The 20,686-nt window shown below is 37.8% G+C and overlaps 1 protein-coding gene across 1 annotated transcript in view; it reads right to left on the bottom strand.

Annotated features, from left to right (window-relative positions):
- Positions 1-806: 806 nt before the first annotated feature.
- Positions 807-20,686, bottom strand: part of AGBL3 (AGBL carboxypeptidase 3) — a 133,076-nt gene continuing 113,196 nt past the window's right edge. The window contains 2 exon segments of the mRNA XM_057550113.1: positions 807-2,285; positions 11,441-11,454. Coding sequence (XP_057406096.1) covers positions 1,880-2,285; positions 11,441-11,454 — 420 coding nt within the window. The 3' untranslated portion in view covers positions 807-1,879.

The following is a 20,686-nucleotide window of genomic DNA, read 5'->3' on the forward strand; positions in this document are numbered from 1 at the left end:
GTTTCATCATTAAGTGTGATCATGAGTTGAAGATTTTTTGGTAGATATTCTTTATCAAATTGAGGAAGTTTCCCTCCATTCTTAATTTGCTGAGAGTTTTTAATCATGAATGGGTGTGGGATTTTGTCAAACTCTTTTTCTGTATCTATTGATGTTATCATATAATTTTTCCTTATTCTGTTGATGTGATGGATTATATTGATATCTGAATGTTAAACCAGATGTGAAATACCTAGAATAAAGCTGACTTGACTGTGGTGTATAATTATTTTTATACATTATTGACTTCTGTTTCTAATATTTTGTTAAGTATTTTTGCATCTATGATCACAAGAGATATTGGTAATTTTCCTTTCTTATAATATTTTGTCTGGTTTTAGCATTTGGGTAATGCTGGCCCCATAGAATATGTTAGGAAGTAGTCCTTCTGCTTCTGTCTTCTGGAAGAGATTGTAGACAATTGGTATAATTTCTTTCTTAAATTCTTGGTAGAATTCATCAGTGAACTCATCTGGGCCTGGTGATTTCTCTTTTGGCAGGTTATTATTATTATTTTAGAATATTTGTTTATTTGGGGGCACCAGCTCTTAGTTGCAGCACGTGGGGTCTCCACTGCCTGATCCTCATTAGCCTCATCCTGTAATGGGTGCCACTGTTGACCTGCAGCTACAGGCTGATTGACTGTTTTCTCACCGCATCCATCTCGACTTATTTGCCTGACATACCTGTTTCTCTGCAGTGTCCTTTAGGAATCTCACTGTCTTATGAGTGACAAACTGTGAGGTGCTCCACTTGCTTTCACATTGAATAAATGGCTGGAGCTCTAACAGAAACTGCACGTCTAATCTTTTACACTTTTGCTAAATTTTGAGAAGTAAAATGACTATTTAAACAGTAATCTGTGCATTTTTGTGCCATTTTGTGTCAAACTTTTCCTCTGTGCAATTAGCATCTTTTAATATGTAGTATTTTCTCTAATTATTGGAGATACACAACTTAGTACTTTACTATGCACTGTCTTATTCTGCAATTATTTTAGTCATGTATGTTTTATATGTACAATTATACAGTAGTAAAAATACAGGAATGTCTTTTATTTTTTATTTATTTATTTATTTTTGAATTAATTAATTAATTTATTTATTTTTGGCTGTGTTGGGTCTTCGTTTCTGTGGGAGGGCTTTCTCTAGTCGCGGTGAGTGGGGACCACTCTTCATCGCGGTGCGCAGGCCTCTGACTGTCGCGGCCTCTCTTGTTGCGGAGCACAGGCTCCAGACGCGCAGGCTCAGTAGTTGTGGCTCACGGGCCTAGTTGCTCCGCAGCATGTGGGATCTTCCCAGACCAGGGCTCAAACCCGTGTCCCCTGCATTGGCAGGCAGATTCTCAACCACTGTGCCACCAGGGAAGCCCAGGAATGTCTTTTATATCACTAGTGGTTTCTAACACACTGCAGACACGATGTTTGTTGACTGATTCATTAAAGTGCCTAGTAGGGACATTAATGTCAGTGATAGTACATGTCATTCCTTCTCTGAGGTCTTAGTCTTTTGGTGTTGTATGAATAAGTCATTTCAGAAGAAATCAAAAGTTCAGAGATTTTTTTTTCATCTTGAGAAAAATTAAATATAAATATCGAAGTGATTTTTAATTTTCTGGATTTCCTCTGGATTTCCTTTTAGCTCTCTGAAAGATGTTCCAACTAAAGAAGATGGGATATCTAAAATCTGTAGTTTAGTACATGCACATGAACATGTAGGGGGTGAGATAGGGATAGAAGGACCGGGAGGGCTTTTCTTTTTCTTTCTTTTCTTTTTCATTTTACTGTGTAAGCGTATGTTATCTTTCATCCACAGTTTTCAAAAAGCAGCGTAAAGCTAGATTATTTGTCCCTTTGCAATTTCAAACGAAAGGTGGGTTGTCCATCCTTCTTTTTTGGTTGCTCTCCCTTATTTTTAGTTGGATGGGGGGCTGTTTGCATAGAGTCTTGCTGGTTGGATTCTTCAGTTTGCAGACTCTTGTCTGCATCCTTCTCAGAACTTGAGGGAGTAGTCTCCCATTTGCTGCTGATAGGTTTCATGTATTTAGTCTTTGTGGCCTTGACTCGAGAATGTTTTTTCCTCTTCTTGGGCCCTTTGAGAGGTGACAAACTTTCAAATGACTTCTGGGACACAGACTGGAGCCATTCTGAGGAGCTTACCATAAGAGTCCTTTGGCTTATCAAAGGGGCATTTCTGGGTGGTGTCCAAGATGTGCTGTATTTCTTTATGTAAGTAGATGGGTTTAGTCTAGGAAAGAAATGAAATATGTGAGTTTTTGCCCAATATGTACCATAAATATTTGTAGTCCTTAGGTATTGTCATAGTATAAATCATTTTTTTTTTTCCTTTTGGTGAAAAAAGGAAAAAATCAATATTGCTGATTTTTTCCTTCCATTCTCCCTTAAGACTCTTACCTTTATTTCTGTGGGAATGATCTAACTTCACTTCTGGTTATGAATTTTCAGCACTACTCCAATCTTGTATTTGTAAATGCCTAGAGGATATGTTTATTTGGATACCTGCCCTGACCCCAGGCTTCCTAATATAACGGCCATCCTGGGCCTTAGCTCCTTACTTATGCATCTAGTTGAAGGAAATGTTCTCTAAAATTCTACTTTGCTCTAAAAATCTACTTTGTTTATTCCGTTAGAATCAACTCAACATACATGCTCTAAGTTTTTTCCCCCCTGTAGTCAGTAAAGGGATCGATATGAGTCCAAGAGAGGGAAGTTTTCCTCGAGTGGGAGGTTTTATAAATTACTAATTGTCGCTACCTAAAATCTCTCAGTTTTTCTTTAGAATTCCATTTTTTAACCACAGAATATCAACAGTATTTTTAATTAAACTCTTAAGTTTGAGATAATTGTAGACTCACCTACAGTTGTAAGAAATAATATAGAGAGATGTAATGTACCCTCCACCCAGTTTCCCCTAAATGTAATATCTTGCAAAACTGTAAACAGTAACACAATCAGGATATTGCCGTAGATATAGTCAAGATACAGAACAGTCCCCTTATGCTTCCCTTTTACTGTCATACCTACTTTCCTCCTTCCTCATCCCCTCCTTAACTCCTGCCAGTCAGTCTGTTGTCCAAATTACATACTTTTGTTATTTCGAGAACGTGGTTACCATATGTAACCTTTTGCGATTGGCTTTCTTCACCCAGAATAACTCTCTGGAGACTCTTCCAGGTTGTTTTGTGTATCAGTGGTTCATTCGTCATTATTGCTGAGTAGTGGTTCATGGCATGGATGTACCAGTTTGTTTAATGATTCATCCATTGAAGGATATGCGGATTGTTGCCAGTTTATGGCTGTTACAAATAGAGCTGCTATAAACGTTTGTGTACAGGTTTGTGAACATAAGTCTTCATTCCTCTGGGATTAATGCTCAGGAGAGCAATTGCTGGGTCATATGGTTGTTATATATTTGGTTTTAAAGAAACTGCCAAGCTATTTTCCGGAGTGACTGTACCATTTTAGATTCCTACCAGCAGTATGTGAGTAACCCAGTTTCTTTGCATCCTCATCAGCATTTGGTGTTCTCACTATTTTTTATTATAGCCATTCTGATAGGTGTGTGGTGATATCTCATTGTGGTTTTAATTGCATTTCCCTAATGGCTAATGATGTGGAACATCTTTTCATGGCTTATGTGCCATCTGTATATTCTGTATGGTGAAATATCAATTCATGTCTTTTGCCCATTTTCTAAATGAACTATTTGTTTTCTTACTGTTGAGTTTTTTTTTCCTACTTGTGTGTTTTATGTTATTTTTATTATTATTATTTTATTTTTATTTTTTAAATTGAAGTATAGTTGATTTACAGTGTGTTAGTTTCTGGTGTACGGAAAGTGATTCAGTTATACATATATATATTGTTTTCATATTCTATTATGGCTTATTACAGAATATTGAATATAGTTCCTTGTGCTATACAGTAGGACCTTATTGTTTATTTATTTTATATATAGTAGTTTGTATCTGCTAATCCCAAACTCCTAATTTATCTCTCCCCAACTCCCTTTCCACTTTGGCAACCATAAGTTTGTTTTCTGTGTCTGTGAGTCTAGTTCTCTTTCATAAATAAGTTCATTTGTATCATTTTAGATTCCACATATAAGTGATATCATATGGTATTTGTCTTACTCTTCCTGACTTCACTTAGTATGATAATCTCTAGATCCATCCATGTTGATGCAAATGGCATTATTTCATTATTTTTATGGCTGAGTAATATTCCATTGTATATATGTACCACATCTCCTTTATCCATTCATCTGTTGATGGACATTTGGTTGCTTCCATGTCTTGGCTATTTTAAATAGTGTTGCTCTGAATATTGGGGTGCATGTATCTTTTCAAATTAGAGTTTTTTCTGGATATATGCCCAGGAGTGGGATTGCTGGATCATATGGCAACTCTATTTTTAGTTTTTTAAGGAACCTCCATACTGTTTTCCATTGTGGCTGCACCAATTTACATTCCCACCAACAGTGTAGGAGGGTTCCTCTTTTCTCCACACCTTCTCCAGCCTTTATTATTTGTAGGCTTTTTTGATTAGTATGTGTCTCGGTGTGTTCCTCCTTGGGTTTATATTGTATGGGACTCTCTGCACTTCCTGGACTTGGGTGACTATTTCCTTTCCCATGTTAGGGAGGTTTTTGACTATAATCTCTTCAAATATTTTCTCAGGCCCTTTCTCTTTTTCTTCTTCTTCTGGGACCCCTGTAATTCAAATGTTGGTGCATTTAATGTTGTCCCAGAGGTCTTTGAGACTGTCCTCATTTCTTTTTGTTCTTTTTTCTTTATTCTGTTCCATGGAGAATTATACTAATTCTCTCAATCCTGGAGAATGTTCCATGTGCACTTGAAAAGAACGTGTATTCTGTGTGTGTGTGTGTGTGTGTGTGTTTTTGGATGTAATGTCCTGAAAATATCAATTAAGTCTAACTGTTCTATTGTATCATTTAGGATCTCTGTTGCCTTATTGGTTTGACATTTGGAAGACATGTCCATTGATGTCAGTGGGGTATTAAAGTATCCTACTATTATTATATCCCCGTCAATTTCTTACTTTATGTCTGCTGCTATTTGTTTTATGTATTTAGGTTCTCCTGTGTTGGGTGCATGTATGTTAATGAGTGCAATATCCTCTTCTTGTATTGATCCCTTTATCATTATATAATGTCCTTTATTGCCTTTCTTATGGCCTTTGTTTTAAAGTCTATTTTGTCTGATATGAGTATTGCTACCCTTGTTTTCTTGTCATTTACATTTACATGAAATTTCCTTTTCCATCACCTCACTTTAATCTGTGTGTGTCTTTCACCCTAAAGTGAGTCTTTTTAGGCAGCATATTATAGGTTATGTTTTATTATTCAGTCTGCCACTCTGTGTCTTTGGATTGGAGCATTTAGTCTATTGACATTTAAGCTAACTTTTTTAAAGGATTTTCTATTATTTGTTTATTTATTTATTTTTGGCTGCATCGGGTCTTAGTTGTGGTATGGGATCTTCATTGAGGCACGTGGGATCTTTCGTTGTGGCACGCAGGCTTCTCTCTAGTTGTGGCGTGCAGGTTTTCTCTCTCTAGTTATGGTGTGCAGGCTCCAGGGTGCGTGGGCTCTGTAGTTGTGGCGCATGGGTTCCAGAGTGTGTGGGCTCTGTAGTTTGCGGCACGCAGGCTCTCTAGTTGAGGCCCAGGAGCTCAGTAGTTGTGGTGCGTGGGCTTAGTTGCCCTGCAGCATGTGGGATCTTAGTTCTCTGACTAAGGATCAAACCCACGTCCGCTGCATTGGAAGGTGGATTCTTTACCCCTGGACCACCAGGGAAGTCCCTAAGGTAATTATTGATAGTTATGAATTTACTGCCATTTTAAACCTTGTTTTCCAGTTGATTTTGTATTTCTTCTTTATTCCTTTCTTTTTCTTTTTGTTTTTCCTTTTGTGGTTTGATGGTTTTCTTTTATATTATGCTTTTGCTTTATTCTTTTTGGTTTTTGTGAATCTATTTTAAGTTTTTGATTTGTGGTTACCCTGATTTTCAAGAATGATAACCCATTACTATATCTACTTGCTTTAGACTGTTAGTCATATAGGCTCAAATACAATCTCAAAAAAAATCTACATTTTCTTACTTCCCTCCCGCACATTCTATGGTTTTGATGTCCTCTTTTACATCTTCATATTGATCCTTTTGCTATTCATTGTAGTTATAATCACTTTCACATATACAAATTAAAAAAATTTTTTTTTCTATCTGATCTGTATACTGGCTTATTTAAGTGATTTACTTTCCAATTGTGTTTATCTCTTTCCTATAGATTCTTCTTTTCTATTTAGAGAAGACCTTTCAATATTTCTTTTAGCATAGGTTTAGTATTCTAATTTTTGCTTGTCTGAGAAATTTTTTTTTCCCTTTGGATTTTTAATTTTTATTTATTTATTTATTTATTTTAACACCTTTATTGGTATAATTGCTTTAAAATGTTGTGTTACTTTCTGCTGTATAACAAAGTGAATCAGCTATATGTATACGTATATACCCATATAACCATATCCCCTCCCTCTTGCATCTCCCTCCCACCCTCCCTATCCCACCCCTCTAGGTGGTCACAAAGCATGGAGCTGATCTCCCTGTGCTATGCAGCTGCTTCCCACTAGCTATCTATTTTACATTTGGTATTTATATATGTCAGTGCCAGTCTCTCATTTCGTCCCAGCTTACCCTTCCCCCTTCCCATGTCAAGTCCATTCTCTACGTCTGTGTCTTTATTCCTGTCCTGCCCCTAGGTTCTTCAGAACCTTTTTTTTTTTTTTAGATTCCATATATATGTGTTAGCATATGGTATTTGTTTTTCTGACTTACTTCACTCTGTATGACCAACTCTAGGTCCATCCACCTCACTACAAATAACTCAATTTTGTTTCTTTTTATGGCTGAGTAATATTCCATTGTATATATGTGCCACATCTTCTTTATCCATTCATCTGTCGATGGGCATTTAGGTTGCTTCCATGACCTGGCTATTGTAAATAGAGCTGCAATGAATATTGTGGTACGTGACTCTTTGAATTATGGTTTTCTCAGGGTATATGCTCAGTAGTGGGATTGCTGGGTTGTATGGTAGTTCTAGTTTTAGTTTTATAAGGAACCTCCATACTGTTCTCCATAGTGGCTGTATCAATTTACATTCCCACCAACAGTGCAAGAGGGTTCCCTTTTCTCCACACCCTCTCCAGCATTTATTGTTTGTAGATTTTTTGATGATGGCCATTCTGACCGCTGTGAGGTGATACCTCATTGTAGTTTCGATTTGCATTTCTCTAATGATTAGTGATGTTGAGCATTCTTTCATGTATTTGTTGGCCATCTGTATATCTTCTTTGGAGAAATGTCTGTTTAGGTCTTCTGCCCATTTTTGGATTGGGTTGTTTGTTTTTTTGATATTGAGCTGCATGAGCTGCTTGTAGATTTTGGAGATTAATCCTTTGTCAGTTGCTTCATTTGCAAATATTTTCTCCCATTCTGAGGGTTGTCTTTTCGTCTTGTTTATGGTTTCCTTTGCTATGCAAAAGCTGTTAAGTTTCATTAGGTCCCATTTGTTTATTTTTGTTTTTATTTCCATTTCTCTAGGAGGTGGGTCAAAAAGGATCTTGCTGTGATTTATGTCATAGAGTGTTCTGCCTATGTTTTCCTCTCAGAGTTTTATATTGTCTGGCCTTACATTTAGGTCTTTAATCCATTTTGAGTTTATTTTTGTGTATGGTGTTAGAGTGTGTTCTAATTTCGTTCTTTTACATATAGCTGTCTAGTTTTCCTAGCACCACTTATAGAAGAGGCTGTCTTTTCTCCATTGTATACTCTTGCCTCCTTTATCAAAGATAAGGTGACCGTATGTGTGTGGGTTTATCTCTGGGCTTTCTCTCCTGTTCCATTGATCTATATTTCTGTTTTTGTGCCAGTACCATACTGTCTTGATTACTGTAGCTTTGTAGTATAGTCTGAAGTCAGTGAGCCTGATTCCTCCAGCTCCATTTTTCTTCCTCAAGATTGCTTTGGTTATTCGGGGTCTTTTGTGTTTCCATACAGATTGTGAAATTTTTTGTTCTAGTTCTGTGAAAAATGCCATTGGTAGTTTGATAGGGATTGCATTGAATGTGTAGATTGCTTTGGGTAGTAGAGTCATTTTCACAGTGTTGATTCTTCCAATCCAAGAACATGGTATATCTCTCCATCTGTTTGTATCATCTTTAATTTCTTTCATCAGTGTCTTATAGTTTTCTGCATACAGTTCTTTTGTCTCCTTAGGTAGGTTTATTCCTAGGTATTTTATTCTTTTTGTTGCAGTGGTAAATGGGAGGGTTTCCCTAATTTCTCTTTCAGATATCTCGTCAATACTGTATAGGAATGCCAGAGATTTCTGTGCATTAATTTTGTATCCTTCTACTTTACCAAATTCATTGATTAGCTCTAGTAGTTTTCTGGTAGCATCTTTAGGATTCTCTATGTATAGTATCATGTCATCTGCAAACAGTGACAGTTTTACTTCTTTTCTGATTTGGATTCCTTTTATTTCTTTTTCTTCTCTGATGGCTGTGGCTAAAACTTCCAAAACTATGTTGAATAATAATGGTGAGAGTGGGCAACCTTGTCTTGTTCCTGATCTTAGTGGAAATGGTTTCAGTTTTTCACCATTGAGAACGATGTTGGCTGTGGGTTTGTCATATATGGTCTTTATTATATTGAAGTAAGTTCCCTCTATGCCTACTTTCTGGAGGGTTTTTATCATAAATCGTTGTTAAATTTTGTCAAAAGCTTTTTCTGCATCTATTGATATTATCATATGGTTTTTATCCTTCAATTTGTTGATATGGTGTATCACATTGATTGATTTGCATATATTGAAGAATCCTTGCATTCCTGGGATAAACCCCACTTGATCACGGTGTATGATCCTTTTAATGTGCTCTTGGATTCTGTTTGCTAGTATTTTGTGGAGGATTTTTGCCCCTATGTTCATCAGTGATATTGGCCTGTACTTTTCTTTCTTTGTGACATCTTTGTCTGGTTTTCATATCAGGGTGATGATGGCTTCCTAGAATGAGTTTGGGAGTGTTCCTCCCTCTTCTATATTTCGGAAGAGTTTGAGAAGGATAGGTGTTAGCTCTTCTCTAAATGTTTAATAGGATTTGCCTGTGAAGCCATCTGGTCTTGGGCTTTTGTTTGTTGGAAGATTTTTAATCACAGTTTCAATTTCAGTGCTTGTGATTGTTCTGTTTATATTTTCTATTTCTTCCTGGTTCAGTCTTGGAAGGTAGTGCTTTTCTAAGAATTTGTCCATTTCTTCCAGGTTGTCCATTTTATTGGAATATAGTTGGTTGTAGGAATCTCTCATGATCCTTTGTATTTCTGCCGTGTCAGTGGTTACTTCTCCTTTTTCATTTCTAATTCTATTGATTTGAGTCTTCTCCCTTTTTTTCTTGATGAGTCTGGCTAATGGTTTATCAATTTTGTTTATCTTCTCAAAGAACCAGCTTTTAGTTTTATTGATCTTTGTATCGTTTCCTTCATTTCTTTTTCATTTATTTCTGATCTGATCTTTATGATTTCTTTCCTTCTGCTAACTTTGGGGTTGTTTTTGTTCTTCTTTCTCTAATTGCTTTAGCTGTATGTTTGGTTGTTTTTTTGAGATTTTTCTTTTTTTTGAGGTAGGATTGTATTGCTGTAAAGTTCCCTCTTAGAACTGCTTTTGCTGCATCCCATACGTTTTGGGTCGTCGTGTTTTCATTGTCATTTGTTTCTAGGTATTTTTTTATTTCCTCTTTGATTTCTTCAGTGATATCTTGGTTAGTTAGTAGCGTATTGTTTAGCCTCCATGTGTTTGTACTTTTTACAGGTTTTTTCCTATAATTGATATCTAGTCTCATAGCGTTGTGATCAGAAAGGATACTTGATACGATTTCAATTTTCTTAAATTTACCAAGGCTTGATTTGTGACCCAAGATATGATCTATCCTGGAGAATGTTCCATGAGCTCTTGAGAAGAAGGTGTATTCTGTTGTTTTTGGATGGAATGTCCTATAAATATCAATTAAGTCCATCTTGTTTAATATGTCATTTAAAGCTTGTGTTTTCTTATTTATTTTCATTTTGGATGCTCTGTCCATTGGTGAAAGTGGGGTGTTAAAGTCCTCTACTATGATTGTGTTACTGTCGATTTCCCCTTTTATGGTTGTTAGCCTTTGCCTTATGTACTGAGGTGCTCCTATGTTGGGTGCATAAATATTTACAATTGTTATATCTTCTTGTTGGATTGATCCCTTGATCATTATGTAGTGTCCTTCTTTGTCTCTTGTAATAGTCTGTTGTAAAGTCTATTTTGTCTATGAGAATTGCTACTCCAGCTTTCTTTTGATTTCCATTTGCATGGAATATCTTTTTCCGTCCCCTCACTTTCAGTCTGCACGTTTCCCTAGGTCTGAAGTGGGTCTCTTGTAGACAGCATATATACGGGTCTTATTTTTGTATCCATTCAGCCAGTCTGTGTCTTTTGGTTGCAGCATTTAATCCATTTGTATTTAAGGTAATTATTGATATGTATGTTCCTATTACCATTTTCTTAATTGTTTTGGGTTTGTTTTTGTAGGTCTTTTCCTTCTCTTGTGTTTCCTGCCTAGAGAAGTTCCTTTAGCATTTGTTGTAAAGCTGATTTGGTGGTGCTATATTCTCTTAGCTTTTGCTTGTCTGTAAAGGTTTTAATTTCTCCGTTGAATCTGGATGAGATCCTTGCTGGGTAGAGTAATCTTGGTTGTAGGTTTTTCCCTTTCATCACTTTAAATATGTCCTGCCACTCCCTTCTGGCTTGCAGAGTGCTGAAAGATCAGTTGTTAACTTTATGGGGATTCCCTTGTATGTTATTTCTTGCTTTTTGCTAGCTGCTTTTAATATTTTTTTTTCATTTAATTTTTGATAGTTTGATTAATATGTGTCTTGGCGTGTTTCTCCTTGGATTTATCCTGTATGGGACTCTCTGCACTTCATGGACTTGATTGACTGTTTCCTTTCCCATATTAGGGAAGTCTTCAACTATAATCTCTTCAAATATTTTTTGAGCCCCGTTTTTTTCTCTTCTTCTGGGACCCCTATAATTTAGATGTTGGTGTGTTTAATGTTTTCCCAGAGGTCTGTGAGACTGTCCTCAATTCTTTTCATTCTTTTTTCTTTGTTCTGTTCTGTGGTAGTTATTTCCACTATTTTATCTTTCAGGTCACTTATCCGTTCTTCTGCCTCAGTTATTCTGCTATTGATTCCTTCTAGAGAATTTTTAATTTAATTTATTGTGTTGTTCATCATTGTTTGTTTGCTCTTTAGTTCTTCTAGGTCCTTGTTAAACGTTTCTTGTATTTTCTCCATTCTATTTCCAAGATTTTGGATCATCTTTACTATCATTACTCTGAATTCTTTTTCAGGTAGACTGCCTGTTTCCTCTTCATTTGTTTGGTCTGGTGGGTTTTTACCTTGCTCCTTCATCTGCTGTGTATTTCTCTGTCTTCTCATTTTGCTTAACTTACTGTGTTTGGGGTCTTCTTTTCACAGGCTGCAGGTTCGTAGTTCCTGTTGGTTTTGGTTCTGCCCCCAGTGGGTAAGGTTGGTTCAGTGGCTTGTGTAGGCTTCCTGGTGGAGGAGACTGGTGCCTGTGTTCTGGTGGATGAGGTTGGATTTTGTCTTTCTGGTGGGCAGGTCCGCATCCAGTGGTGTGTTTTGGGGTGTCTGTGACCTTATTATGATTTTAGGCAGCCTCTCTGCTAATGCATGGGGTTGTGTTCCTGTCTTGCTAGTTGTTTGGCATGGGGTGTCCAGCACTGTAGCTTGCTGGTCGTTGAGTGGAGCTGGGTCTTAGTGTTGAGATGGATATCTCTGGGAGAGTTTTCGCCGTTTGATATTACGTGGATCTGGGAGGTCTCTGGTGGACCAATGTCCTGAACTCAGTTCCCTCACCTCAGAGGCACAGGCCTGATGCCCGGCTGGAGCACCAAGAGCCTTTCATCCATACGGCTCAGAATAAAAGGGAGAAAGAAAGAAAGAGAGGGAGAGGGAGGAAAAATAAAATAAATTTATTAAAATAATAAATTAAAAAATTGTTATTAAAAATAAAAAATATTAAAATGTAATAAAAAAAAAGAAAGAAAGAAGAGAGCAACCAAACCAAAAAAACAAATCCACCAATGATAACAAGTGCTAAAAACTATACTGAAAAAAAAAACAACAAAAAACCAGACAGATAGAACCCTAGGACAAATGGTAAAAGTAAAGCTATACAGACAACATCACACACAGAAGCATACACATACACACTCACAAAAGGAGAAAAAGGAAAATATATATATGTCATTGCTCCCAAAGTCCACCACCTGAATTTTGGGATGATTCGTTGTTTATTCAGGTATTCCACAGATGCAGGGTACATCAGGTTGATTGTGGAGATTTAATCCGCTGCTCCTGAGGCTGCTGGGAGAGATTTCCCTTTCTCTTCTTTGTTTGCACAGCTCCTGGGGTTCAGCTTTGGATTTGGCCTCACCTCTGCGTGTAGGTCGCCTGTGGGCATCTGTTCCCGCTCAGACAGGGTGGGGTTAAAGAAGCAGCTGATTTGGGGGCTCTGGCTCACTCAGGCGGTGGGGAGGGAGGGGTATGGAATGCCGGGCGAGCCTGCAGTGGCAGAGACCGGCATGACGTTGTAACAGCCTGAGGCATGCCATGTGTTATCCCGGGCAAGTTGTCCCTGGATCATGGGACCCTGGCAGTGGCAGGCTGCACAGGCTCCCGGGAGGGGAGGTGTGGAGAGTGACCTGTGCTTGCACACAGGGTTCTTGGTGGCTGCAGCAGCAGCGTTAGCATCTCATGCCCATCTCTGGGGTCTGCACTGATAGCCTCGGCTCGTGCCCATCTCTGGAGCTCATTTAGGCGGTCCTCTGAATCCCCTCTCCTCGTGCACCCTGAAACAATGGTCTCTTGCCTCTTAGGCAGGTCCAGACTTTTTCCCGGACTCCCTCCCAGCTAGCTGTGGCGCATTAGCCCCCTTCAGGCAGTGTTCACGCAGCCAACCCCAGTCCTCTCCCTGGGATCTGAGCTCCGAAGCCGGAGCCTCAGCTCCCAGCCCCCACCTGTCCCAGCGGGTGAGCAGACAAGCCTCTCAGGCTGGTGAGTGCTGGTCAGCACTCATCTTCTGTGTGGGAATCTCTGTGCTTTGCCCTCTGCACCCCTGTTGCTGGGCTCTACTCTGTGGCTCCGAAGCTTCCCCCCTGCCAACCCCCCGTCTCCGTCAGTGAAGGGTCTTCCTAGTGTGTGGAAGCTTTTCCTCCTTCACAGCTCCCTCCCAGAGGTGCAGGTCCTGTCCCTATTCTTTTGTCTCTGTTTTTTCTTTTTTCTTTTGCCCTACCCAGGTATGTGGGGAGTTTCTTGCCTTTTGGGAAGTCTGAGGTCTGCTGCCAGCGTTCAGTAGGTGTTCTGTAGGAGTTGTTCCACATGTAGATGTATTTTTGATGTATTTGTGGGGAGGAAGGTGATCTCCACGTCTTACTCCTCCACCATCTTGAAGGTCCTCCTGTCTGAGAAATTCTTGATCCCTTCTATTCTAAATGATAGTCTTGCTGGGTAGAGTATCCTAGGTTACAGGGTTTTCCCTTTCAGGACTTTGAATATATCATGCCACTCCCTTCTGACCCACAGAGTATCTGCAGAGAAATCAGCTGATAGTCTTATGGGGGATTCCTTGTAACTGACTCTGTTTTTATCTTGCTGTCTTTAGAATCTTTTATCTTTTAACTTTTGCCATTTTAATTATGCTATATCTTGGTGTGGGTCTGTTTGTGTTCATCTTGTTTGGGACCCTCTGTGCTTCCTGTACCTGGATATCTGTTTCCTTCTCTAGATTTCAGGAAATTTCAGCCATAATTTTTTTCAAATACATTTTTGATCCCCTTTTCTCTTTCTTCTCCTTTTGGCATCCCGATTATGCATATATTGGAACACTTTATATTATCCCATAGGTCTCGTATACTGCTTTTTTTTTTCATTGGTCTTTCTGTCCGCTGTTTTGATTGAGTGATTTCCATATTCTATCTTGCAGATCAATTATTCATTCTTCTGCATTATTTAGTTTGCTATTTTATTGCCTTTACCTCAGCTTTTATCTTGGCAAATGCATTTTCTAATTTTACTTGGTTTCTCTTTATAGTTTCTAGTTCCTTTTTACAGTAATCTGCATTTCTATCAATAGCCTTTCTTAATTCCTTCAGTATTTTTATTACCTCCTTTTTGAACTCAGAGTCTAATAGACTAGATAGATCTATTTCATTGTTCTTTCAGGGTAAATTCTCTTGATATTTTAATTGGGAGTGGTTCCTCTGCTTCTTCATTTTACTTATATTCCTCTGACTCTGTCAGTTTAGGAGAAGCAATTATCTGTTGTGGTCTTGAATGGCTGTTTTTATGTGGGAGTGTCCTGTGTAGCTTGCATGAGTCTAATATTTTTGGTTTGAGGGCTGTTTTTAAATTTTTTCCAATATTATAGCTTGCTTTTTATCCTCTTAACGGTCTTTCAAAGGGCAAACGCTGTTATTTTGATAAATTCCAACTTATCAAGTTTTCTTTTATGGATCATGCTTTTTGTCTAGTTCTAGATTCTGAAGATTTTCTTTTTTTCTAAAAGTTTTATAGGTTCATGTTGTGCAGTTAAGTCCATGATCTATTTTGAGTTATTTTTTTGTATAAGGTATGAGTTTAGGTCAAGGTTCATTTATTTGGCCTGTGGATGTTTAATTGCTGCAGCAAGATTGGTTAAACAGGCTCTTTCTGCTCCATTGAGTTGCTTTTGCATTTCTGTCAAAACTAGTCAAGGATATTTGTATAGGGTCTGTTTCTTGGTTCTTTATTTGGTTCCATTGATATGTATGGCTATTCCTCTTCCCATACTATATTCTCTTAATTATTGTAGCTATATTAAAGGTCTTTAAATCAGATAGACTGATTCTTTCCATGTTATCTTTCTTTTTCAAAATTGTTTTTGCTATCTTAATGCCTTTGTATATATATTTTAGGATAATCTTTTCTATATCTACAAAAAGTCTTGCTGGGATTTTGATAGGAATTACATAAAACTTGTATATCAATTTGGGAAGAACTGACATCTTTACTCAGTTGGGTTTTCTAATCCATGAACATGCTATGTGTGTCATTTTTCTGTTTTGAATTTCATCTCTTTATTATTCCCTTCCTTTTACTTGCTTTGGGTTTATTTTGCTCTTCTTTTTATAGGTTCTTACAGTTGGAGCTTATTGGTTTGAGATTTTTCCTCTTAATGTATGTGTTTAGTTCTATAAGTGTCCTTCCCAGCCCTGCTTTAGCTGCATCCCACAAATTTTGATATATTGTCTTCATTTTCATTCGTTTCAGTATACGTTTTTATTTCCTTTGAGACTCATGAATTGACTCGTGAATTGTTCATAAGCATGTTGTATACTTTTCAAGTGTTCGTGAGTTTTTCTGTTATCTTTGTGCGTTGATTTCTAGTTTGATGCCATTGTGGTAAGAGAATATGCTTTATATGATTTAAATTCTTTTAAATATGTAGAGGTTTGTTTTACGGCCAGGATATAGTCTCTCTTGATATATGCTGCATGCATACTTGAAAAGAATGTGTATTCATCTATTGTTGAGTGGAGTACACTATAAATGCAAATTAGATTTTGTTGGTCAGTGGTGTTGAATTCTTTTACATCCTTATTGCATTTCCATTTAGTGATTTGATCATTTGTGGATTTGTCTATTTCTCCTTTCAATTTTTGCTTCACATATTTTGTAGTTCTATAGTTTTGTGCATACACGTATAAGATCACTATGTGTTCTTAGTTGGTTGACCTTTTTATCGTTATATAATGTCCCTCTCTGTCTCTGGTAATTTTCTTTGCTCTGAAACCCACTTCATCTTATATTAACATAGTCACTCCTGCTTTCATTTATTGTTTTCATGATACGTTGTCTTTTATCCTTATACTTTCAGCCTGCCTACACTGTCATATTTGAAATGAGTTTCTTGTGGACTGCATATCACTGGGTAATATTTTTAAATTCACCCTTCTAATCTCTGTCTTTTAATTGTTGTATTTAGACCATTTACATTTAATGTAGTTACTGTTCTCTTAGGGCGTAAGCCTGCCTTTTTGTTTTGTTTTTTGTTTCTGTTTGTTCTCAGGTTTTTCTCATTGTTTTCTTTTTCCTGCCTTCCTGTGAATAATGTGAATATTTGGGGGAATTCCGTTTTTATTTATCTGTAGTGTTTTTGAGTGTATCTTTCTGAATAGGTTTTTGAGTGGTTACTCTAAATATTACATTACATATGAATAACTTATATCTCATGGTGTAATTTTACCAGTTTGAGTGGAGTATAGATATCTTATCTCCCTTTATCTCCCTTTACCTTCTAATATTTATAATTGTCTTAAATATTTCCTTTATATACATTTAGAACCATATCAATGTTATAATTTTTGCTTCAATCATCAAAATATTTTACAAAACTCAAGAAGAGAAGGAAATCCCATTATATTTACCTGTACATTTGTTCAGTATGTTATTTATTTCCTGATGTTCCTCCTTTAATTATTTTCTATCTGTTGAGAAAAATTCCATTAGCCATTCTTTTAGTGAAGGTCTTTTAGTGAAAAATTCTCTTAGTTTTCCTTCATCTCAACATTTCTTGAGTTCTCCTTTATTTTTGCTGGGTGTTAGGATTACGGGTTGACAGTTCCTTTCTTTCAATAATTGAAAACATTGTGCCACTTCTTCTAGCCTCCATAGTTTATTTTTTTTCATATTTATTTATTTATGTATTTGGCTGCGCTAGGTCTTAGTTGTGGCACGTGGGATCTTTGTTGCCATGTGCAGGATCTTCATTGCAGCATGCAGACTCTGAGTAGCAGCATGTGAACTCTTAGTTGTGGCATGCATGTGGGATCTAGTTCCCTGACCAGGGATTGAACCTGGGCCCCTTGCATTGGGAGCGTGGAGTCTTAACCACTGGACCACCAGGGAAGTTCCATAGCCTCCATAGTTTTTGATGAGAAATCTACAGTAATTCAAATTGTTTTCCCCTATAAATAAGGTGTCATTTTTCTCTGGCTGCTCCAAGAGTTTTTCTTTTTCTTTAGTTTTCAGCAGTTAAATTTTGGTGTATCGGGACTTCCCTGGTGGTGCAGTGGGTATGAATCTGCCTGCCAATGCAGGGGACACAGGTTCAATCCCTGGTCCAGGAAGATCCCACATGCCGCGGAGCAGCTAAACCCGTGCATCACAACTGCTGAGCCTGCGCTCTAGAGCCCATGAGCCACAACTGCTGAGCCCAGGCACTGCAACTACTGAAGCCCGCATGCCTAGAGCCTGTGCTCTGCAACAAGAGAAGCCCGTACACAGCAACAAAGAGTAGCCCCCGCTCGCTGCAACTAGAGAAAGCACGTGCGCAGCAACAAAGACCAACACAGCCAAAAAACAAAAATTTTTTTTTTGGTATATCTTGGCATGGATTTCTTTGGGTTTATCCTGTTAGTGGTTTGCTCAGCTTTTTGATCTGTAGGTTTATGTCTCTTGCCAAATTTGGAGTACCTTTGAGTACCTTCTCAGCCTTGCTGTTTTCTCCTCTCTTCCCGGGACTCTGATAATATGAATGTTAGATCTTGTTTTATAGTCCCACAGGTCTCTGAGGCTCTGTTCATTTTATTTCCAGTCTGTTTTCTCTCTGATGTTCAGGTTGGGTTATTTCTGTAGTTCTATCTCTTCCAGTTCATAGATTCTTTCCTCTGTCCCCTCAATTGTGCTGTTGAGTTCAGCCACTGAGCTTTTAATTTCAGTTATTGTGTTTTTCCATTCAAAAATTTCCCTTTGGTTCTTCTTATTACCTTCTATTTCTTTCTCTCCTTCTCTGTCTACCCGCCCCCACTTTTTTTTTTCCCCACTGAGGCTTCATATTTTCTTTCATTTGTTTTAAGTGTGTTCGTGTTTGTTGAAGCATTTTTTATCATGACTGATTTAAAAATCTTTTTCAGAAAATTCTATCGTCACTGTCATCTCATTGTTTGCATTTACTGATTATTTTTTCTAATCAATTTTAATCTTCCTGCTTCTTGGTATGATGATTTATTTCTGATTAAAACATGGACATTCTCATATTATGTTATGAGACTCTGGATCTTATTTAAACCTTCTGTTTTAGCTGACTTTTTGTAACTGCTGTAGCAGGGGTGAGACCTCATTACTGACAGATGGAAGCAGAAGCCCAGGTTCCCCACTTGGACTCCACTGACACCAGAGGGGAGGAGCTTCTCATTCCTGCTGGACAGGTGTGGGAGTTTCATCTCCCCATGTAGCCTCCACTGATACTATGGTAGAAGTGGTCTCATTACTGCTGGGCATTGGTAAAGGTTCTGACTCTCCACTAGATCTACTCTGAGACCACCATAGTGGGGAGGGGGAAAGACACCTCATTTTTGTCCAGTGGGTGTGGAAGTCTAGGCTCCCCACATGGTGTCCAATGACACCCAGGGGAGGGGATCTTTACAGGCCAGTGGGGATGAAAGTCCTGACTTGGTACTTGCCCTTCTTTGACACTACCTACAAGGGGGGGTTGAGAGGCCTCATTATAATCTTCTAAGAGTGGAAGTCTAGACCCCTCGCTCTGCTTCTGCTTATGTGGGTGGGAGTGGAGCCACTGTTGATCTGTAGTGTTTGGCTGGAGTAGTGCAGTTTTTATCTAAATGTTTTCTATTTTGGTAGGTCATCCTTTTCCTGGTAGGTCTTTTGGTCGTATAGTGCAGGCTTTTATTGTCTTCTTTTCTTTTTTTCTTGGTCTGTGTCCATTGGTGTTTCTATGTTGGTGGCTTCTTCAGCTCCAGTTCTTGGATATATGAGGCAAAAAGAAAACCCAGGCCACTCACCACTGTGTTGTCATTTTTTGGCTCTTGAGGTCCCTAGCTAGTCTACCTTCTTCTCTCCACCTTTCAAAGTTATCTTATGTTTGTTTTATATGTAATGTCTAGGGTCTTTAATTGTTTTTAGTGGAAGAATAGGGAAAATACATTTACTTCATCTTCCTGGAAGTGAAAAATCTCTCCCATTTGATTTTGATTTGCATAATCTTTCTCAAGAATTTTCATCATTTGCAGATGGAATACCAAACATGAGATTTATTCCTCCGTTTGACCTCTGACCAATGTTTGATCAGAGATACATTTAAGAGATGTAAATCATCTTGCTAATATGCTATTGATTAGTAATCCACCTATATACCCTATTAATTTTCACATAAGAACAAAACAGTTTAAGTTCCATTCTTATAATTATATTCAGATTTTATATCCTTAAGCATGATAATTCTGCAGGCTGTTCCAGTACTTTAAGTAGTCTTTCCTTAGTTGAAACTTGGATTGATGCCTAAAATGGTTTAGCAAAGGTGTGATCTTTTCATTCTTTGCTTATTCTTACTCTACCCTGTAATCATGAAATAGTATGTCAGTGTGTTGAGCCAGTCAGGTAAAGGATATAGAAAACAGAGAAAAGGCAGCCATAAAGAAATAAGTTGTAAGAGCAAAAAATATCAATTTTGATGATGTTAAATATGTAGTGAGATCATCTGTTAAGAATGGTTTTGCTTTCGGCTTTCCTAATTTTTCTTATTTCCACCTATACCTATATTAGATACTTCTGGAAAGTGTCCAGCCCAGGCAAAGTTCTCCCTTCCTGGGAACTGCCTCTAGATCCACAAGGGTAGGGCTTCAGTCAGCCATGTTTGCAACTATTTGACCTCTACCCACTGGAATAGTTGCCAGTCAGATTATCTTTCCTATAATTTATAATTGGGAATGACAGATAGTGAGTCAGTGTTTTAAGTGAAACTGCTGTAGGGTACAAATTTGTGAGTCAGGGGTGTGAAGACTTTTCTGCAGAGAGAGAAAAGCAGAGACTGAAGATGGATAGCTTTCCATTCCCAGTTCCAGGCCTTTCCTGAATCCTGCCTGAATTCATTCTCTCCCTTATTTCCATGAATAGCCTTATATTTTCTTACAATTCTTCCCCCCTACCCTATGATATGCTTTTTGATTAAGTTAGCTTGAATTATTTTGTTACATGTAACCAAAGAGTTCTTAATTAATAAAGACTACCATTTATTTACACCTTCAGGTTCTGGCCAGACCACAATGAGTACATGTCTAGGTTCAAAGTATATAAGGAATCTCTTGTGAAGATAATGCCTAAAAATCAAGCGATGGCCGAATTGTCACCTCTCAGACCCCTTGCTTATATCCAGATTCTCAACTTCTCAGTTTCTTTGCCTAGGTCCATTGTATTTTATTATTAATTTTCTGATTTTTGATTTTGCTGATATTATCATACTTGATCCCTAGTTTGCCCATACTGTTTGCTTCTCTCATATTAGCTGACCTATTAGGTTCAATTTCTTTCAGGCACTGCCTTCCCCAGCATGAAACTGCCACCCACTAGAAACTAGAAACTGCCACCAATTGCCTATTTTTGTAGTTTTTATTGACTTTGATGATTATACAGCAAAGAAATAGGCATTAATAAAAATTTA

The sequence above is a fragment of the Balaenoptera acutorostrata genome, chromosome 7, assembly GCF_949987535.1.
Source record: "Balaenoptera acutorostrata chromosome 7, mBalAcu1.1, whole genome shotgun sequence".
Lineage (NCBI taxonomy): Eukaryota > Metazoa > Chordata > Mammalia > Artiodactyla > Balaenopteridae > Balaenoptera > Balaenoptera acutorostrata.